General features: G+C 38.7%; 1 protein-coding gene across 2 annotated transcripts in view; it reads left to right on the forward strand.

Annotated features, from left to right (window-relative positions):
* FANCD2 (FA complementation group D2) overlaps positions 1-21,140 on the forward strand; it is a 63,119-nt gene that overhangs the window by 13,467 nt on the left and 28,512 nt on the right. For both annotated transcript variants that reach the window (XM_030307378.2, XM_030307380.2), the window contains exons 11-25: positions 439-543; positions 1,047-1,147; positions 1,554-1,662; positions 1,896-1,931; positions 6,862-7,005; positions 9,158-9,292; positions 11,075-11,206; positions 12,581-12,691; positions 16,865-16,974; positions 17,927-17,987; positions 18,646-18,765; positions 19,418-19,491; positions 19,789-19,935; positions 20,444-20,544; positions 20,960-21,075. In XM_030307378.2, the coding sequence (XP_030163238.1) occupies positions 439-543; positions 1,047-1,147; positions 1,554-1,662; positions 1,896-1,931; positions 6,862-7,005; positions 9,158-9,292; positions 11,075-11,206; positions 12,581-12,691; positions 16,865-16,974; positions 17,927-17,987; positions 18,646-18,765; positions 19,418-19,491; positions 19,789-19,935; positions 20,444-20,544; positions 20,960-21,075 (1,602 nt within the window). The remainder of the gene's footprint in view (positions 1-438; positions 544-1,046; positions 1,148-1,553; positions 1,663-1,895; positions 1,932-6,861; positions 7,006-9,157; positions 9,293-11,074; positions 11,207-12,580; positions 12,692-16,864; positions 16,975-17,926; positions 17,988-18,645; positions 18,766-19,417; positions 19,492-19,788; positions 19,936-20,443; positions 20,545-20,959; positions 21,076-21,140) is intronic.

The raw sequence follows: 21,140 nt of genomic DNA on the forward strand, positions 1-21,140 counted from the left end.
GGAGAGAGAAAGAATCTTTTTTTTTTTTTTAATTTTATTTTTTTTAATGTTTATTTACTTTGAAAGAGAGAGAGCGAGCAGGGGAGGGGTGGGGGAGGGACAGGAGACAATCCCAAGGAGGCTTCATGCTGTCAACACAGAGACCGTGCAGAACTGGATCTCATGAACCATGAGATCATGACCTGAGCTGAAATTGAGTCGGCTGCTTAACCACTGACCTACCCAGGTGCCCCTTATCACCAGGTTTTGAGGAAGCTGTGGCATTAACAATGGAAAGCTTGCAATTTGCAAAAGATAAAAATAACATGAGGTGTTTTTCTTCCTAAATTACAAGTGAGAAAACTGAGAGAAGTAAGTTTTCTAATTTTACATAAAGGTCCGTTCTTTATTGAGGTATTAACAAAAAATATTTAAGGTTTTCCTGCTTTTTATGTGTAGGTCCGCCAGTTGGTGATTGGTAAGCTGTCATCTGTCTCATTGGATGATTTACCTGTGATAATCAAGTTCATTCTTCATTCTGTAACAGCCACAGATGCACTTGAGGTACGCTTTTATTTCTCAACAAACACCAACAGCGTGCTAGATCCTTTAGAGTACAGAGTATAGCAGTAATGCCCTTGTGAAACTCAGTAGTAGGAAAGAGACTTATCTAGATTAAGATGCATCAAGATACATTATTTAAACTAATAGTTTTTAATTGCTCTTCTCTATCCCCAAACTAATTGATAATGCTGATTAATCCAGATAATATTCAGGGGATAGAATGGAAATAGTCAGATTTATTGTTGCATATAAGTTGCTACAGGTTGTATTTGCTATTTCAGTATAATACCTAAAGGAATTCTGAATGGCATAGTTTTGAAGGGCATGACATACTATCCTTGCATTAGCTATTGTCATCAGCTCTCCTTTTCAAGATGTCTTGTCTAAGATTTAGTAATTTTTCTTAGTCTTTCAGGAGATTGTTAGGGTTCTATTGAAGGAATGGACCGTGCCTATCCACTATGAAAGGGCAGAACACATAGCTTAATAATTATTTTCTACAGGTAATTTCTGAGCTGCGGGAGAAGTTGGATCTGCAACATTTTATTTTGCCATCATTGTTTCATGCCTCACAAAGCAAGTTGAAAAATAAAGGACGACAAAGGTATGTCATCAACACCTCCCACCCTTTTCCTCACACAGTCAAGGAAAGTTTTCTGACATTTATCCTGAAGCCAGGACAGTAGATCTGAATACTTGGAACTACAAATACTGGTAGTAATATTGTTGACATGTACTCTACCATACAGTGGTTCAAATCCTGTGTACATGGTACATGTAATGTGTGTGTACATGTATACATGTGTGGGTTGGGTGTATTATTCTAGCTTTTCAAATCAATCCTAGGTAGACTGCAGTACAAATTTATTAGACTGCAGTACAAGTTATTAGCCACAACATGAAGTTGTGCCTTGAAACAGGCAAATGGCTAATAACAGGAATCTAGATCTTATATGTCTGTCTCTGGTAAGTGGAAGAATGATTTTTTTTCCCCCATTTGCTACTTGTAGTTCTTCAGGAAATCAAGAAAACAGCGGTCAGGACTGTGTTACTCTCTTCTTTGATGTAATAAAGTCGGCTGTTAGATATGAGAAAATCATATCGGAAGCCTGGATTAAGGTAAGTGAGATCTTGGTGACTTTGAACATTAAGGAGAAAGTAGGTGGCAATCAGTGACAGATATGTAAGTAAAGGTGGAAATAAAAGTGTTAAAAGTCAGTCAAGTAGACATGATAGAAGATGGTTGCCACATGGGCAGATTGGTTCTCCAATAAGAGAACAGGGCATGCTGAAGAAGGTGAAATGTGTTCTACTTATGTGTTATAATCTTTCTGTGACCCTTATTTTTCTAGGCAATTGAAAGCACTGCCTCAGAGTCTGAACACAAGGTAACATTCACATACTATGACTTTTAAGTACTGCAGGCTTGAAATTAATTATCCTAGCTAGTTTTCTTCTTTCCTCTCCCTCTCTCCAGTCATCCCTTCTGTGCCTTCTGTAGCCACTCTAATCAACATTAGCTGTCTGGGGAAGATAATCTGAGGGGATGATTTGCCACATGGTCTTTGCTACTCATTTGGGCAATAAAATAAACCTAAACTATCCATAAGGGAAAATGTTAACATTTCACACATACATGGCAAGTTACAGTCCTAAGAAGCCAAGTCCCCATAGATGAAGTGAAGACAGGACTCACCTGGGGCATGAGTCAGGTCCCTGTATCTATCAGATTACTCTTCCTTTTACCAAATGGCATTGTCAAGATAATGGCATTTGTGTTTTACTTTCCTTTGCTCATGTCACCCTGACCAGAGTGAATCCATCCATTCACTGTCAAGACAGGGGTACTGACTCTGTCTTAATTATGGATTTTTTTTCTTATGTCAAGAAGCGAGGTGATTAAGTTTCTTATGCACTAATTGGTTCCCATTAAGGATTTTTCTTTTAGTTGGAATCTGGTTTTGTGGGGTTTTGTTAGATTATCTAATTGTTGACTTTTAAAAACCTTTATGATACCAAATGAAACAATGAAACTCAATATTTTTTTTGTGGAGGTGGGATCAAAATACCCCAACACAACTGTTTTTATTTTATTTCTTTAAGATTATCTTCTTTTTAAGTTTATTTAGTTTGAGGTTGGGAGGGGCAGAGAGAGAGAGGATCCCTGGCAGTCTCCACACTGTCAGCGCAGAGCCCAACGTGGAGCTCAAACCCACAAACTATGGAGATCATGACCTGAGCTGAAGTCAGACACTTAACCAACTGAGCCACCAAGATGCCCCAACTGTTTTTATTTTTGTATAACCCTTGGCCACCTGCATACCTGTTTTTACAGATATATAATTATTATATAAATATAATTTTGTATTCTGATTTTCTCTTGACATTATGTCATAAACATTTTATATGCTTGTGCATTGTTTTTATGTCATTTTTAATAGCTGTATTCTAGTATAATGATTCTCAATTTTGGTGTCTAAGTGAATTGGGCTTTCAGTGAAGGGATGTTCCAAGTAATTTTTTTTTTAATTAAAACACTTAACCTTTATTAAAATGTCTTTTTTTGAGATATAATTGACATATTTCATTAGTATTAGGTATACAATATAATGATTCAGCATTTGTATTTATTGTAAAATGCTCTCCACAGTCTCGTTAACATCTGTCACCGCATGGTTACAAACTTTTTTCTTATGAGAATACTTAAGATCTGTTCTCTTAGCAATATCTATGCAATAGGGTATTATTAACTATAGTCATCATGCTATACATTATATCCCCATGACTTATTTATTTTATAACTGGAAATTTGTACCTTTTGATCCCCCTTACCCATTTTTGTTTAAAGATTTTATTTTTAGGGGCACCTGGGGGGCTCAGTCAGTTAAGCATTTGACTCTTGATTTTGGCTCAGGTCGTGATCCTGGAGTCGTGAGATGCAGCCCTGCATTGGGCTGTCTGCTGAGTGTGGAGCCTGTTTGGGATTCTTTCTCTTCCTCTCTGTCCCTTCCATGCTCACTAGAGCATGCACACACTTTGGCACATAAGCTCACATGCTCTCTCAAATTAAACGAATAAACTTAAAAAAAAAGATTTTATTTTTAAGTAATCTCTATACCTGATGTGGGGCTCAAACTTATAGCCCAGAGATCAAGAGTTGCACTCTACAGACTGAGCCATTCTGTTGCCCTTTCCCTTCACCCATTTTGCCTCACCTTCTGCTTCTGGCAACCACCAATCTGTTCTGTCAATGAACTTGGTTTTTTGTGTGTTTTGTTATTTATGAGATCATAAGGTATTTGTCTTGCTGTCTGACTTATTTCACTTGGCAGAATGCCCTCAAGATCTGTTCATATTGGGGCATCTGGGTGGCTCATTCATTTAAGCGTCCACCTCTTGATCTTGGCTCTGGTCATGATCTCACCGTTGGTGAGTCTGAGCCCTGTGTCAGGCTACACACTGTCAGTGCAGAGCCTGCTTGGGATTCTCTCTCTCCCTCTCTCACTGTCCCTCCCCCGCTCAAAATAAATAAATCAACTTAAAAAAAATTCTGTCCATGTTGTTGTAAATGGCAAGATTTCATTCATTTTATGGCTGAATAGTATTCCAGTGTGTGTTTATGTGTGTACATATGTGTACATACCACATTTTGTTTTTCCACTCATCCATCAGTGGACACTTAGGTTACTTCCATGTCTTGTGCAGGGATCATGGAGTGCAGATATCTTGTCGAATTAGTACTTTTGGTTTTTTGCTTTTTTTTTTTATGTTTATTTATTTTGGAGAGAGAGAGAGGCAGAGTGTGAGCAGGGGAGGGGCAGAGAGAGAGAGGGAGACACAGAATCCAAAGCAGGCTCCAGGCTCTGAGTCCGACATGAGATTGAACCATGAGATCATGAGCTCGACTCATGAACCATGAGATCATGACCCGAACCAAAGTCAGATGCTTAACTGACTGAGCCACCTAGGCGCCCCTAGTACTTTTGGTGTTTTGAATAAATACCCAGAAGTAGAATTTCTGGATTGTATACTTCTATTTTTAATTTTTTAAGGAACCTCCATAGTTTTTCCACAACGGCTGTACCACTCACATTCCACCAGCAGTACACAAAGGTTCTCTTTCTCTGCATCCTTGCCAACATTTGTTATCTCCTGTCTTTTTAGTGATAGCCATTCTGACAGGTGTGAGATGATACTTCATTGTGGTTTTGATTTGCATTTGCCTGATGAGTAGTGATGTTGAGCATCTTTTCTTGTGTCTGTTGGCCATTAGTGTGTCTTGAAAAAATGTCTGTCCACATCCTCAGTACATCTTTTGATTGATCTTTTGCTCTTGAGTTGTAGGAGATTTTTTTTGGCCTGCTTGACTTTTGTAACCATTTTTTTTTTTTTTTTAAGTAATCTCTACATCCAATGTGAGGCTTGAACTCACAACCCCAAGACCATGAGTTACTTACTTTTCTAAATTTTGGCTGAAATCAGGGCTGAGGTTATCAGGCAGTTTTCGTAGTAGAGAAAGAGCAGTTTGGCGTCTCATAAGCAGTTTTTAAAAACCCTGAGCATAACAGGACCAGAAGAATGCTAATAAAGACATAATTAGGCATCTTTTGAACCATCACTATTTGGCCATTCAGTGTTGTGACCCTTGGGTGATTATTCCTGTTGAAATAAAAACCTTTCGAATTGGAATTTTATAAGTTAGGAATGGTGTTTCTAGGTGAATTTTCAGGATATTAGAGGGGCCAGGTGCCTCTTTAACCCTTTTTTTTTTAATTTCAAACAAAGTTAATTCAGGCTAATTGGGGGAAAAAAACTGGGGAGAATCTAAAAATGTTAAAAATAAAGTTTCCATGGGACACCTGGCTGGCTCAGTTGGTTAAGTGTCTGACTCGATTTCAGGTATGGTCACGATCTCATGGTTTGTGAGTTCAAGCCCCTGGTCAGGCTATGTGCTGACAGCATGGATCCTACTTAGTGTTCACTCTCTCCCTACCCCCTACCCCTGCTTGTTTGCATGCTCATTCTCTTTCTGAAAAAAATAAGTAAATAAAGTTTCTCTTTACTGTCTGTTCATTCTTCTTGTATAATTACTCTTACAGATTATTTCCTATTTATATACAAGGTGTTTTTGTGTGTGAGTGCAGGTATGACTTTGAACCTCACATTGGGCTCTGTGCTGACAGCTCGGATCCTGGAGCCATCTTCAGATTCTGTGTCTCTGTCTCTCTCTGCCCCTCCCCAACTCACATTCTGTCTCTCTCAAAAATAAATATTTAAAAAGTTAAAAAAAAAAAAAAAAGAAAAATCCTTTTATGGTTATTGTCTTGCAGGTTGCTTTTTTAAAAACTTTACAGGGGCGCCTGGGTGGCGCAGTCGGTTGAGCGTCCGACTTCAGCCAGGTCACGATCTCGCGGTCCGTGAGTTCGAGCCCCGCATCAGGCTCTGGGCTGATGGCTCAGAGTCTGGAGCCTGTTTCCGATTCTGTGTCTCCCTCTCTCTCTGCCCCTCCCCAATTCATGCTCTGTCTCTCTCTGTCCCAAAAATAAATAAAAACGTTGAAAAAAAAAAATTAAAAAAAAAAAAAACAAAAAAAAAACTTTACAATGTCATGAATATCTGTCAAAAAATATACCTTGTTCTTAATGGCTGCATAATATTCTGACTTTAATTTTTTAAATTTAAGAATTGAAATAAATTTTTTTTAATGTTTACTTTTGAGAGAGAGAGAGAGACAGAGCATGAGTTGGGGAGGGGCAGAGAGAGAGGGAGACACAGAATTTGAAGCAAGCAAGCTCCAGGCTCTGCGCTGTCAGCACAGAGCCCGACGCAGGGCTCAAACCTACATACCATGAGATCATGACCTGTGCCGAAGTTGGATGCTTAACCAGCTGAACCACCCATGTGCCCCAAGAATTTAAATTTAAGAAAAGAATTTAATTTTTTTCATATTTACAGGCATTTATAGTCTCTCCAAATTTTGAGAAAGTATTTTTCTAATAATGAAACATATACCGAGGTTGGCTAGTGATTGTTCCTTAATGTGAAGATATTCAAGGTTATTTCTGTAATAATATCACTTCAACTTACATTCCAATGATTTCATAGAAGATACCAGTGGTTAGTAATTGTGGCAGTTATTTCTCTGAAAAATATTTGTGGGTTTTGTGAGGAAAAGAAATGTAGATACTCCTATGGAGTATGTTGAACAAATGAGTATCACCCATTTTCTGTTTTCATGGGGAAAAGTTGAGAGCTACTATTTTATGGTAATAGATGTACTGATACATTAAACTATTTCTCTTTTGTCATTGACAATAGATTTTCGACATGGCAATACTTTTCATCATCTATAGCACCAATACTCAGGTAAAGAAGTATGTTGAGAGGGTGCTAAGAAATAAGATTCGATCAGGCTGCTTTGAAGAACAGCTGCTACAGAGTACATTCTATATTCATTACATGGTAAGTATCAGAGAATCAGACATTAGTCTGAAAGTTACAGAGAAGTCATATTTAACCTTTCCTTTCCAGGGTGGGAATCCTGACAATACCACCTTTCCTGGATCTTCATCTTGGACAGCTCAATATATTGCAAAACATAGTAGGGTTATTACTTACCTTGATTGAGACAATATGATGTTAATAAATCCAACCTAAGACTGGTGTCCCATCTTTTTAGGAAAAATGTCACAAAACTGGTTCATGTTGAACTTCTTAAACTCAAGCTCCAAATTCTGTTTTATAGGAAATGTTTTAGTTCAAGTCTTCTTTTTTTTTTTTTTTTTTAATGCTTATTTATTTTTGAGAGAGAGAGAAACAGAGTATGAGTGGAGAAGGGTAGAGAGAGAGGAAGACATAGAATCCGAAGCAGGCGCCAGGCTCTGGGCTGTTAGCACAGAGCCTGACGTGGGGCTCAACTCTCAAACCATGTGATCATGACCTGAGCTGAAGTTGGAAGCTTAACTGACTGAGCCACCCAGGCTCTCCTTAGTTCAAGTCTTCTAATTACATACTTCTATAAGTTGATTTTTAACCTGCAGTGGAAGGCTTTACAGCTCCTATATAAAAATTTCATCTTGTTTCAGCCCATTGTTGAAGTGGATTGAGACTTTTGAATCTTAACTTGGCATTAAACATTTTAATTATCTAGCTCTTTGTGATCTGTAGCTTTGACAAACTTGCCTTCTGTATCCTGTTTTTAAATGTTTATATATTTTTGGGGAGAGAGCAGGGTGGAGAGAGAATCCCAAGCAGGCTCTACTCTGTCAGCGAAGAGCCTAGTCTGGGGCTTGAACTCACGAACTGTGAGATCATGACCTGAGCCGAAGTCAAGAGTCAGAGGCTTAACCAACTGAGCCACCCAGGCACCCCATAAGCAGTTTTTAAAAACCCTGAGTATAACAGGACCAAAGGAATGCTAATAGAGACATAATTCTGCATATCTTAAACCATCACTATTTGGCCATTCAGTAAAGTGACCCTTGGGTGATTATTCCTGTTGAAATAAAAACCTTTTGAATTGGAAATTCAAACTAGGAATGGTGTTTCTAGGTGAATTTTCAGTATATAAACAGTGTATACCTTTTTAGGAAACTGGGTACCCAGTGGTTTATGGCTTAGGAACTAATGAGAATATGCAGTTGAGTTTTAAAATTGTATATTTAGGGGGCACCTGGGTGGCTCAGTTGGTTAAGTGGCTGACTTCGGCTCAGGTCATGATCTCACTGTCCGTGAGTTCGAGCCCCGTGTCGGGCTCTGTGCTGACAGCTCAGAGCCTGGAGCCTGTTTTAGATTCTGTGTCTCCCTCTCTCTGACCCTCCCCCATTGATGCTCTGTCTCTGTCTCAAAAATAAATAAACATTAAAAAAATATATATTGTATATTTAAGACTGGATTTAGTGTTTGTGTTATCTTACAGTCCTTTCTGTGCTTATTTCTGGCAACGATACGTGTTTTGGGCTATGGTTTTCTAGAAGGCAGAAACCATAAGTAATTTTTTATTGCATTTTCTTCAGCAAAGTATTACACCCAGTTCAGTGCTTAATTTAAGATTTTTTTTTTTTTTTTTTTTTTTTTTTTTTTGGTATTGTGATGGTATCAGTAAAGAAGCTAGACCTAAACTGGTTATATTTACTTTGGGTCCATTAATGTTCATTTTCTGCCTTATTGGTGAGACATGATCAGTTCTCTTTTTGATCTTCTTTAAAAGAAATCGGTTTAATTAATTAGTATTGAACCTTATATTTTGATTTCAAATCATAACCGTAGCAGAACAGGCCTAGGGAGGCAGTATGATTGAGTGAGGAAATTGGGATTTAGAATATCTGGATTCTAGTCTCAAATTGGGCAGATAGGAACAATGCTGTTAGGCTTATAATTTAACTTCTTTGAGCTTCCAGGTTAATTCCTATCCATATGGCAAATCCCACCAATCCTGAGAGAAGACTCAATGATGAAGGATAATTTTGAGTAAAACAAAGGTTAAGTTTCCTTAAGTTAAAGTGAGAGTTGGTCAGGAGAACTCTGACATCCTATAAGAGTTGGCAGCTCTTGGTTCTGTGTTAACTAAATTCCTCCCACAGCTTCTTTTTTTCTCTCTTCTTTCCCCCTTAAGGTCCTTAAGGATATTTGTCCATCCATTCTGTCGCTGGCTCAGAGTTTCGTGCACTCCCTAGACCGGAGTATCATTTTGTTTGGCAGTCTCCTCTACAAATATGCATTTAATTTTTTTGACACTTACTGCCAGCAGGTATGTTGAAATATTTATCTTGGAAAGGAGGGAACGGAACAGGAAGAAATGCAGTTCCAAGTGACTTGCATGTGATATGTTTCTTTCTTTTTTTTTTAATGTTTATTTTTGAGAGAGAGAGAGAGAGAGAGCATGAGCAGGGGAGGGGCAGAGTGAGTGGGAGACACAGAATCCAAAGCAGGCTTCAGGCTCTGAGCTGTCAGCACAGAGCACGACATGGAGCTCGAACTCGGGAACTGCGAGATCATGATCTGAGCCGAAGTCGGACGCTCAACTGACTGAGCCACCCAGCCTCCCCTCGTGTTTATTTCTTGCTGGTTGGAAGGCACTGATGTAGAAAGAATTCTGAACTGGGAGTCGGGAAAACTAAGTTGTAGTCTACTTTCAATAAAGTGAAGAGACTGGACTAGAAGATCTAACTCTGCGTTTTGAGCTCTAAAATTCTCTGAGTTAAAATGAACATCCCATCTAGTCTATTTCTGAGTAAACCTTGGCTGAAAGGGCTAGGGTTATCAGGCAGTTTTTATAGTACAGAAAGTCCAGTTTTAAAACCTAGCTGCAAATAATCAGCTGCCAGTTGATCCTGAAGTTGTTCTCTAGAAAAAACTGTGATGAAAAACAAATGAAGGAGAAATAACTGAGGACATAATCCTATTCCTACGAACATGAGACACAAAATTTAATAGCACATGTGTAGAGAGGGAAGACTGTACTTGTGGAAAGTTGGAAAGTGATTATGAAAACAAAGAACAGAGTGCCTTAATGTGCATTTTTTGTACTTGCTATACTTAACTGTTAACAATGTTATAACATTTGAATTGAACTTGTAAAAACAAAGAATTTTGAGAATCTTAAAGCAGAGTAGTAGATTCAGCTGGCATGAGCTAGCTACTGCAGTTGAGAAAACTGTATGCCTCTGTGGAGCAGAGGCATAAAGGAAAGGGAGAATGGCATGTAAGGTATTTTGTTTGGAACCATCTTAATGTCTTAGAGATACTATCATGACCCGTGGGTGCTTGAAACATACAAGTCTAACCTATAGTAATCTTAAAATCTTTTAGCTCTTTGAATTCCATCTTTTTTTTAAGATTTTTTTTTTAGTTTTTAAAATTTTTTAAGGTTTATTCTTAAGAAAGAGAGGGCAAGACAGAGAGTGAGCAGGGGAGGGGCAGAGAGAGACGGAGACACAGAATCTGAAGCAGGCTCCAGGCTCTGAGTTGTTAGCACAGAGTCTGATATGGGGCTTGAACTCATGAGCTGTGAGATCATGACCTGAGCCGAAGTTGGACACTTAATGACTGAGCCCCCCAGGCGCCCATAATATTTTATTTTTAAGTAATCTCTATACTTGACATGGATTTTGAACCTACAACTACAAGATCAAAAGTCACATGCTCCTCCAACTGAGCCAGTCAGGTGCCCTAAGTTCCATCTTTTTAATACATTTTAATAGATACAACCATAGCTTAAAGTGTAGTATTTAACCCATATGAGAAAAGAAAGGGAAAGACTTCCAGGGAACAAAATCAGGAGGGCTTAGATGATGCTCACAGATAAATTTTGAGAAATAAGTCAAGAGTAGATGGTACTATAGTTAGATTGGCATAATCCTAAACCTCTGAATCCAACATGCATGAAAATTACATTATAGAATTAGACAACAGGATAGGGTAGGTTGGGATTTTCACCAAGTGGAGATTGGAATGATATCAGGCATCAACCTGAGTCATAATGGTTTCAGTCATATTTTTATCCACACTGTTTCTTGACTCTACTCTGTAGGAAGTGGTTGGTGCCCTAGTGACCCATATCTGCAGTGGGAATGAAGCTGAAGTGGATACTGCTTTGGATGTCCTCCTAGAGTTGGTAGTTCTAAATCTATCTGCTATGAGGCTGAATGCCATCTTTGTGAAGGTATCTAGTCCCTCTGGTGACATATATTGAGTCGTTTTTCTTTCTTGCATATATCTGAGAGTTATCTGGAATCCATTAGTAACAATTTAATTTGTATTCTAGCTATTAAGTGCTGTGATTGGTAGGAGGGGATGGGAAAGAGATGAGGTGATGGGCAAATAATAGAAAGAAATGACTCATTTATGTATGTATTAATGCATTCAGCAGATACTTCTTTATGCCTGTGTGCAGGCTTTATTCTGGGTGCTCTGTATATAAAACTTAGTTCTTGCCTTTGGTGATAGTAGAACTATGTCCATAAGCAAGTCACTGTAAATACAACATGAGAGATCTCTAGAAAGATGAAGTGCTACAGATATACTTGGCAAGAAAATTAACTTGGCCTGGGAAACTGGGTATTTCTTCAACGAATAGATTTCAGTGATTCTTGAAGGTTGGGAATGATTTGATAGGAGAAAGTAAAGGAAGTGCATGTAGGCAGAGGACAGTTCAAACAGAAGCAAACTGGCACCCAGGTCTTTGGTATACATGAAGGATGACAAGTAGACTAACATGGTTGGCAAATGGGATAAATGGTGAGGGGTGTTGGGAGGTGAGGCTGGGAAGACACAGGATAGGGCCAGATTATGAAGAGTCTCGAATACCACACTGAAGAGTTTCAGCTTTTTTTTTTTTTTTTTTTTTTTTTAAGTTTATTTTTGAGAGCAAAAGAGAGCATGAGTCGGGTAGGGGCAGAGAGAGAAGGAGAGAGAATTCCAAGCAAGCTCTCCGCTATCAATGCAGAGCCTGACATGGGGCTTGAGCTCAAGAACTGTGAGATCATGACCTGAGCTGAGATCAAGAGTTGGATGCCTGACTGACTGAGCCACCCAGGCGCCCCTAAAGAGTTTCAACCTTATTTTATAGACCATAGAGAGCTATTACAGGCTTTTAACAAGGAGTTGACATAATTGCGTCTGGGCTTTGAAAGGTAACTATGTAGGCCTTGTTATCCCCATATTAGGGATGATAAAACTGAAATTTTGCCCAAGGCCAAAAAGTAATTAGTTTCCTTGTGACTCCTTCCACATCTGTAGAGAATGAATAAGTAATTCATGGAGTGGAAGCTGATAAGGAATAGGGTCAGAGATATAACTTGTGGCAGAGTATTGTTTTCACTGAGAAGAAGGGAAGGGTGGAGAAAGTAGGGAGAACTAGGAGGTATGTTAGGATGACTAACCCTTTGGGCTCTGAGCAGCTTGATAGAACTTGAGCTTTTGTGGAATGGATGCCTGGCTATCTGTCTATGCTTCTTATAAGGATTTTAATTTTTTTATTTAAAGGAAGAAAATATTAGTTGCTGGCCTTATTGTTGGCATTTTTTTTTTCTCACAGGGCATTTTAGATTATCTGGATAATATGTCCCCTTGGCAGATACGAAAACTCTTCTATATTCTGAGCACACTGGCATTTAGCAAACAGCATGAAGCCAGCAGTCACATCCAGGTAACATGCAGTGTATTTTTTTTTTTTTAATTTTTTTTAACGTTTATTTATTTTTGAGACAGAGAGAGACAGAGCATGAACGGGGGAGGGGCAGAGAGAGAGAGGGAGACACAGAATTGGAAGCAGGCTCCAGGCTCTGAGCCATCAGCCCAGAGCCCGACGCGGGGCTCGAACTCACGGACCGTGAGATCGTGACCTGAGCTGAAGTCACACGCTTAACCGACTGAGCCACCCAGGCGCCCCAACATGCAGTGTATTGAGAAACCTTTAAGCCTTTAAACTTATTGAATTGAAATTCACTGACCAAAATCACTCCAGCCTGTGTACTAATAGAAATCAAGTACACAGCCATAGTTTGAGCACTTACTCATTCTTTTCTTACCACAAACATTATATGCCTACTGTGTACTAAGCATTGAAATGGTAAGTATATTAGAATTTCTACCCTCAAGTAGCTCAGTCTATTAGGGTCTGTAATCAGCTGACCGTGGAACTAACAAAAGCCATTCAGGTTCTGTACTGAGTGCTGTGGGGACACAGAATTAACCTTGTTTCCTAGGGAGCATCTGCTTCTAACGTGAACGTCACCTGGGCTTGCTTTCGTTTGTGGACCCCATTTACTGAGAAAGTCAGGCAAAGGGACTAAAACCAGAGATTAGGTTGCAGTCATAGCTCATAGCTCTTTTGTACCGTTAGTGCCACCCCGTGGCGATATCCATACTGGACTGTGACTTTGAATAACCAACACTTTTTGTTAATTAAAAAAAAAAAAAAAAAAAGGCTAGGTAATATACATACATAAATTCAAAAGGTATAGAAAGTGGTGAAAAATAAGTCTCCTTTCCTCTCAGTCCTGTAAGCATTTGGTTCTCTAAAGGCAATTGCTATTATTAGTTTATAGCTTTCTGAGATGTCCGAGCATTTACAAATGTGTATTTACCTATATTCCACTTTATACCCTTTTGTTCTGCATCTTACTGTTTTCATTTAGCTGTATATTTTGGAGATGGCTTCACATGAGTAATGTAGAGCTACATCATTATTTTATTTTTTAATGGTGGTTAAAACATGCATAGCAAATTTTACTATTTTAACCATTTTTAAGCGTACAATTCAGTGGCATTAAGTTCATTAAGAATGTTGTGCAAGTGTCACCACTGTCTCTATCCAGAACTTTTTGTCATCCCGAACAGAAACCCTACCCATTAAGCAGTAACTCCTCATTTTCTTTCCTCCAGCCCCTCATTACCTCTAATCTACTTCCTGTCTCTGAATTTGCCTGTTCTGGGTACCTAATTGAAATAGTCATATCATATTTCTCCTTTTATTTCACTTAGCATAATCTGTTCAAGGTTCATCCATGGTGTAAGATATATTAAACTTCATTCCTTTTCATGGCTAAATAGTATTCCATTGTATATATGTAGAACATTTAGTTTGTGCATTTATTTCTTGATGGACACTAGCCTTTTTTCACCTTTTGGCTATTGTGAATAATGCAGCAATGAATATTGGTATAAAAATATCTTTTTGAGTCCCTATTTTAAATTCTTTGGGGTATATACCTAGGAGTGGAGTTGATGAGTCATATATTCATTCTGTGTTCAGCATTTGGAGGAACTACCAAACCATTTTCTACAAAAGCTGTACCATTTTTCATTCCCGTGAACAGTTGGGGATTCCATGGTTGTATATCCTCACCAACACTTATTTTCCATTTTTAAAAAATTTTTATTTTTGAGAGAGACCACACATGCGAGGGGTTGGTGAGGGGCAGAGAGAGAAGGAGACAGAATCCAAAACAGGCTCCGCGCTATTAGCGCAAAGCCTGATGTGAGACTCAAACCCAGGAACTACAAGATCATGACCTGAGCCAAAGTCAGACACTCAGCCTACTGAGCCACCCAGGCACCCCACTTATTTTCCATTTTGTAATAATAACCATCCTTCTGGGTGTGAAATGGTATCTCAGATGGTTGATATGGTATGACAAATGGTTGTCTTGATTTGCATTTCCTTAATGACTGATAATTTTGAACATCTTTTTTTTTTAAATGTTCATTTTGAGAAAGAGTGCAAGTGGGGGAGGGGCAGAGAGCAAGAGAGAATCCCAAGCAGGCTCCACGCTTAACGTGGAGCCTGATGCAGGACTCAATCCCATAACTCTGGGATCATGACCTGAGCTGAAATCAAGAGTCAGACACTGAACCAACTGGACTGCCTAGGCACCCCTAAATGGTCTGTCTTTTGTTGTTGACGCATAGGAATTCTGTATATTTCCTGGGTATTGTCCCTTATCAGATACATGATTTGCAAATATTTTTTCCCATTCTGTGGATTATCTTTTTACTCTTGATAGTGTGCTTTGATGGAGTTTTGATGAAGTCCCAATTTATGTGTTTTTTCTTTTTGCCTGTGCTTTTGGTGTCATTCTTAGGAAAAACTGTTCCCAAATTCAAGGTCATAAAGATTTTCCCCTGTGTTTTCTTTTTCTTTTTCTTTTTTTTTTCCCCCTCTGTGTTTTTTGCTGAGAGTCTTATAGTTTTAGCTCTTAAATTTATATTGTTGATTCGCTTTTAGTTAATTTTTGTATGTGGTGTAAGGAAAGGTTCAGTTTTGTTTTTTGTGTTTGTGGGTATCCAGTTTTTTCAGCGCCTGTTCTGTGTGTGTGTGTGTGTGTGTGTGTGTGTGTGTGTGTTTTAACACCTTTTATTGAAAAGACTCTCCTTTCCCTTTGAATGGTCTTAGCACCTTTGCAGAAAATCAGTTGACCATATATGACCAAATAAGGTTTATTTCTGGACCCTGTTCTATCCATTAGTGTGTATGGGCTTCCTGTGCAAGTAGCACACTATTTTGATTACTGTAGCATTGTAGTAATTTTGAAATTGAAAGATTGTATGTGTAATTTCAAAATTGAAAATTTATTTTCTTTGTAGCAACGTGGATGGAACTGGAGAGTGTGATGCTAAGTGAAATAAGCCATACAGAGAAAGACAGATACCATATGGTTTCACTCTTATGTGGATCCTGAGAAACTTAACAGGAACCCATGGGGGAGGGGAAGGAAAAAAAAAAAAAAAAAAAAGGACGTTAGAGTGGGAGAGAGCCAAAGCATAAGAGACTGTTAAAAACTGAGAACAAACTGAGGGTTGATGGGGGGTGGGAGGGAGGGGCGGGTGGGTGATGGGTATTGAGGAGGGCACCTTTTGGGATGAGCACTGGGTGTTGTATGGAAACCAATTTGTCAATAAACTTCATATAAAAAAAAAAAAAAAAAAAAAAAAGAAAATTTATTTTCTTTGGGGTGCCTAGGTGGCTTAGGTCATGATCTCATAGTTCATGAGTTTGAACTTCACGTCAGGCTCTGCGCTGACAACTCAGAGCCTAGAGCCTGCTTTAGATTCTGTGTCTCCGTCTCTTTGCCCCTCCGTTGCTTGTGCTTGCTCTCTCTCTCTGTCTCCCTCTCTCACACTCAAAAATATTAAAAAAAGAAAAATTTTTTTTGTTTTCAAAATTGAAATTTGACAGAACAAATTTGTTCTTTTTCAAGATTGTTTTGGTTATTTGGGGTCCCTTAAAGTTCTATATGAATCTTAGCATGGGTTTTTCTATATCTGCAAAAAATTCTATTGGGATTTTAATAAGGATTACAATGAATGTGCATGTCACTGTGAGTACTGTCATTATCTTAACAATATTAAGTCTTCCAATTAATGCACATGGGATATCTTTCCATTTATTTAGGTCTTCTTTAATATCTTTCATTGTTGTTTTATAGTTTTTAATGTACAAGTCTTTTGCCTCCTTGGTTAAATTACTCCTAAGTATTTTTTTTTTCTATTTCATTATTTTAGCTGAGCGGACAACAACCTTACAATAACATACATATCCTTATCAAGCAACTATCACAACATTAATAATAGCTATAATGTTTGAACATCTGCCTTATTTTTGACATTGTTCTAGGACAGTTTTGTAATTTGTCTCTCATAAAATCTTCCCCATTTTATAGATGGAAAAAAATTGAGACTCAGATGCAGTGACTTGCCAAGAGCCACACAGTAAATGATAGAACCCTTGCCATTTTAGCTATTTTGGTTCCAATATCCACAGGCTCTTTTGCTGTACTATTCTAGCATTTTCATCTTTCTTTATCATATCTCCTTGCAGGATGATATGCACCTGGTGATACGAAAGCAGCTCTCTAGCACCATAGTCAGATACAAACTCATTGGCATTATTGGTGCTGTCACCATGGCTGGCATCATAGCGGCAGACAGGTATGCATGGAAATTCTGACTTCTGTGGCTCAAGGTCAGTTAATTAAGTTGCCACCTTACAAATAAAGTGTACGTTGTGTAGGCAAAAGTGTTTACAAAAGTAAATATTAAAACCGTAATAAGAGAAGTAAGCAAGTATTTATTGCAACTTTTCTATTTTCCCTTCTAATCTTGACTCTATATACTAATATAATTTTTTACAGAATGTGATTGTAGTTATTACAATCTGATGGTTAAAAACTAGGGATTACCAAGAAATAAAGTTCTAGAAATATTTCTACAAAAGGGGAAACCCTGAGCCTCCTGGGATGCATTTTTCTGCATTTACGCCTCCTAGGCACTAGACATTATAGGTTTCTCCATTGCTGTGTTTTTCTGTCTGGGACATCGTGTTTGATGCAAATAAGGTCTTTCTATAGATTTTTTTTTTCCTCTCTTGTACTTTGATGCCACAATTATAGCACCTAAAGGAGCATCTGTATTGGGTCTTGATAAGATGTTGCCATTGCAAAATGACTTTGGAATTCCGTTTATGCTTCTTAGAGATAATTTGTTAAGGAATTCCTGGGACCTCAGGAGACATCCTTAGAATCAACATTAGTAATTCATGGAGGCTACATAGTGTACTGATTAAGAGTTCATTCATTGGAGCCATACTGCTTGAGAGCACCAAATGCCTAGAATAATGCCCAGTGCTCACTCTTATGATTATTACTAATTTAATGTGCCATTAAAAAAAAATTAAGGTAGCCATTATCTGCTCTAATCCACATTTTGTATATAAATAGTTCTGTGCCTTCATGTACTTTTATCTCCACTCACATTCCAGGGATGGCAGGACTCATAAACTTATTGCCAGTACTTAAAAAAACAAAAAAAGCAAAAACAAAAAAACTTATTGCCAGTTCTTACAAAATATTACAGAAGTGAACCTAAAATTCCTTGTTTTTAGAACTAGATTTTCAAGTTTGACCCAAGGGAGAACAGACGTGAGCAATGAACAGTACACGCAGGTGAGTTCTTGTAATGTATTTGGGTATGTATATGGGTAACTGAGGAGTTGCTTCTGGTCACTGGCAGTTTACCAAAAAGACTTCTTTTTTTTTCCCTCCCCAAATCTGTTTTCTTGAATTCATAGCTTTTGTGATTTGTACCACTACTGTGGCACCTAGAATCTACTGGTGTGGATTACATTTATTTCTGTATCTAATCTCCTTAATTAAATTGTAAATTCCTAGAGAGCGAGAACAGTGAGCCATGTTTGCAGAATAGCAGATTGACTGGAGCATAGAGACAAGTAAGTGTAAAATTGGAGAGTTGGAGATAAAGCTAGTCCAGAGGTAGAAAACAGAGGGCCTGGAATGTGAATCAAGGCATTTTGATGTAATTTTTTACACAGAGGTATTCTTTAAAGGTTTCTTAGCACGGACATGGCATAATCAAAGCTTTGCTTTAGAAAAATTAATCTGGCTGTGGGTGTCTGATGGATTGGAAAAGAGATGAGTTTAGAAACAGATGGGCTGGTCAGGAAGGTCAGGAAAACCTCAGGCGAGAGGTAGTAAGAGCTTTGCCAGTGATACTGGAAGGAAAAACTACTGTTTGGGGTGAACAGTGTTTAGGAAGTGTTGACAGCCCAGTTGCTGAACCATTCTTTCTCTTTGGCTGCTCCAGGTGACCTCGTTGCTGCAGTTGGTTCATTCCTGCAGTAAGCAGTCTCCCCATGCGTCCGCACTGTATTATGATGAATTTGCTACTCTGATCCAAAGAGGAAATCTGGCTCCAAAAGCCTTGGTAAGGCCAAGTATCTTTTAAAGTAGTGAAGCATGGGGGCTGCTTTACTCCGTATTCTTTATTCAAGCCCTTCTGTCTGTTGCAGTGCAAAAATAGATCATCCTGGGGTGCCTGCGTGGCTCAGTCGGTTAAGCGTCTGACTTCGGGTCAGGTCATGATCTCGCAGTTTGTGGGTTCAAGCTCCACATCAGGCTCTCTGCTGTCAGCATGGAGCCTGCTTCAGATCCTCTGTCCCTCTCTCTCTCTGCCTCTTACCCTACTCACGCATACACGCGTGCTCTCTCAAAAATAAATAAACTTAAAAAAAAATAGGTCATCCTGAGAGCTTTCCCATATTCTAGTTGGGAAAGCCCTTCCCTAGGCCTCACCTCTAAGGCCTCCTTTACATAGTAACAATAATAATAGCAAAGATGAGGTTGGTGATAATATTGTTGATAATGTTGATAGCTGCCATGTTTTCTGTGCCAGGCACCGTGTTAAGCATTTTTCATGTGTTATATGTTTTCCACTTCATAATAATGGGGTACATATTATTGCTATTTCCTCCTTAGAAATGATGAAACTAAAGCTTAGAAAGAGTAATAGTTTTTCTAGGGATCTATAGCAGTACCCCCTGGGCTGTATGCCTTTTTTGTTTGTTTGCTTCCTGAAGGAATGGGTTGGGCAGACCATCTTTAATGATTTCCAAGATGCCTTTGTGGTGGACTTCTGTGCTTTTCCAGAAGGGTAAGTACTGTTTACCCACTAACTTGATTGTACTGGTGAAGAAATTATGTCGATGGATGGTACAGACTTGAGAATGCTCTTGACCTCAGCCAAGTCTGGCCCAATCCCATAGTTTCTTTCCTCCCAGCCCCAACACTCCAGCTCCAGAGTTGATCAAAGCTTCCCCACTTGTTCTTTTTGTTTCTCACTTCTCCTCAGAGAAGTTCTCTTCCTAAGAGAGAAGATTGGTTTGTTTTAGTAGTTTCCCCCATAGACTTGTATACCCTTGGGGCATCAAATTCTGGGTTCTCTTTACAGTGACTGTCCATTTCCTGTGAAAGCTCTCTATGGACTAGAAGAATACAGTAGTCGTGATGGGATCGCCATCAACCTCCTGCCACTGTTGTACTCTCAGGACTTTGCAAAAGATGGGGGTAGAATGACTTCACAGGAATCAGACCAAAAGTCAGTGTACTTTTTCTTTAACTTCTGTTACTGTTTTGAATGTTCACGGGATATTCCACACTTGTTGCAATCTTTTGGGAACTTGATGGAAAAGGGTTTCTCCTAAAACAGGTGATATTTGTAGGGGTTAGCAGGAGTGTGGCAGTTTCCTTGTTTTTTCTTAGTCCCTGTGGTTGGGGTCTGTATAGCCTAATGACAGCCAACAGGTACTCTGTGAGGCTATTTTCATTTGTTTCTTTCTCCCTCCCATGAACATACTTGTTTCCCTCCCTCCTTCCATTTTATCTCTGCTTCTCCTGACTCATGGACATTCACTCTATTCAGCCTCTGTCTTCCTCCAGTTTAGTTCATTGTTTATTTACTGAGCACCCATTAAGCTCTTGTCATATGTTCTAAAAAGTAGACATTTATTTTGGGCAAAACGCTTTAATTATAAGGTGGGGTTCTTTATAAACATGGATTAATATGCCTATAAAATATTGTTTAGAAATGGATTTTTCCTTCCCAGATTGGTGTCTCCGTTGTGCCTGGCTCCCTATTTCCGGTTACTGAGGCTTTGTGTGGAGAAACAACATAACGGAAGCTTGGAGGAGATTGATGGTTTATTAGGTATAGGATGAAGTTATCAGATCCTTTCTTCTTTGTAACCTTTCTCTGGTAATCTTAGGGAGGGAGCAAACCAGTACATGGTGTGTAGGGGAAGGAATTTTTGAACTTCACAGAGTAAAATAGCACTAATAATGAAACTGCAAAGATGATATATAAAGATTCCCATCATATTGACAGATCAATCATCATCATAGTTCCTTGTTGCTTTCTGGTCCTTGCATCTAATTTTGTAAAAACTTCTTCATGATATTAAAGATGGCTACATACTAAGGCAGTAATTTTGAGACTACCCAAAGCTTCACCTTCAAATATAAGTTAAAGGGGAAAGTAAGTATAGGAGATGTAACTCTAGGGGTAGCATCCAGGTTCTGTTGATGCGAAATAAAGGGAGTTAAAAATGTTTGTTCTCTTTCAGATTGTCCTATATTCCTCACTGACTTGGAGCCTGGAGAGAGGTTGACATCCATGTCTTTTAAAGAGCACTCATTCATGTGTTCACTCATATTTCTTACTCTCAACTGGTTCCGAGAGGTAAACATAGTTACTGGGAATTTCACCTATTGTCTATAATTCTTCTTGAAAGGAAACTGTTTCCT

Source organism: Lynx canadensis, chromosome A2, assembly GCF_007474595.2.
Source record: "Lynx canadensis isolate LIC74 chromosome A2, mLynCan4.pri.v2, whole genome shotgun sequence".
Taxonomy (NCBI): Eukaryota; Metazoa; Chordata; class Mammalia; order Carnivora; family Felidae; genus Lynx; species Lynx canadensis.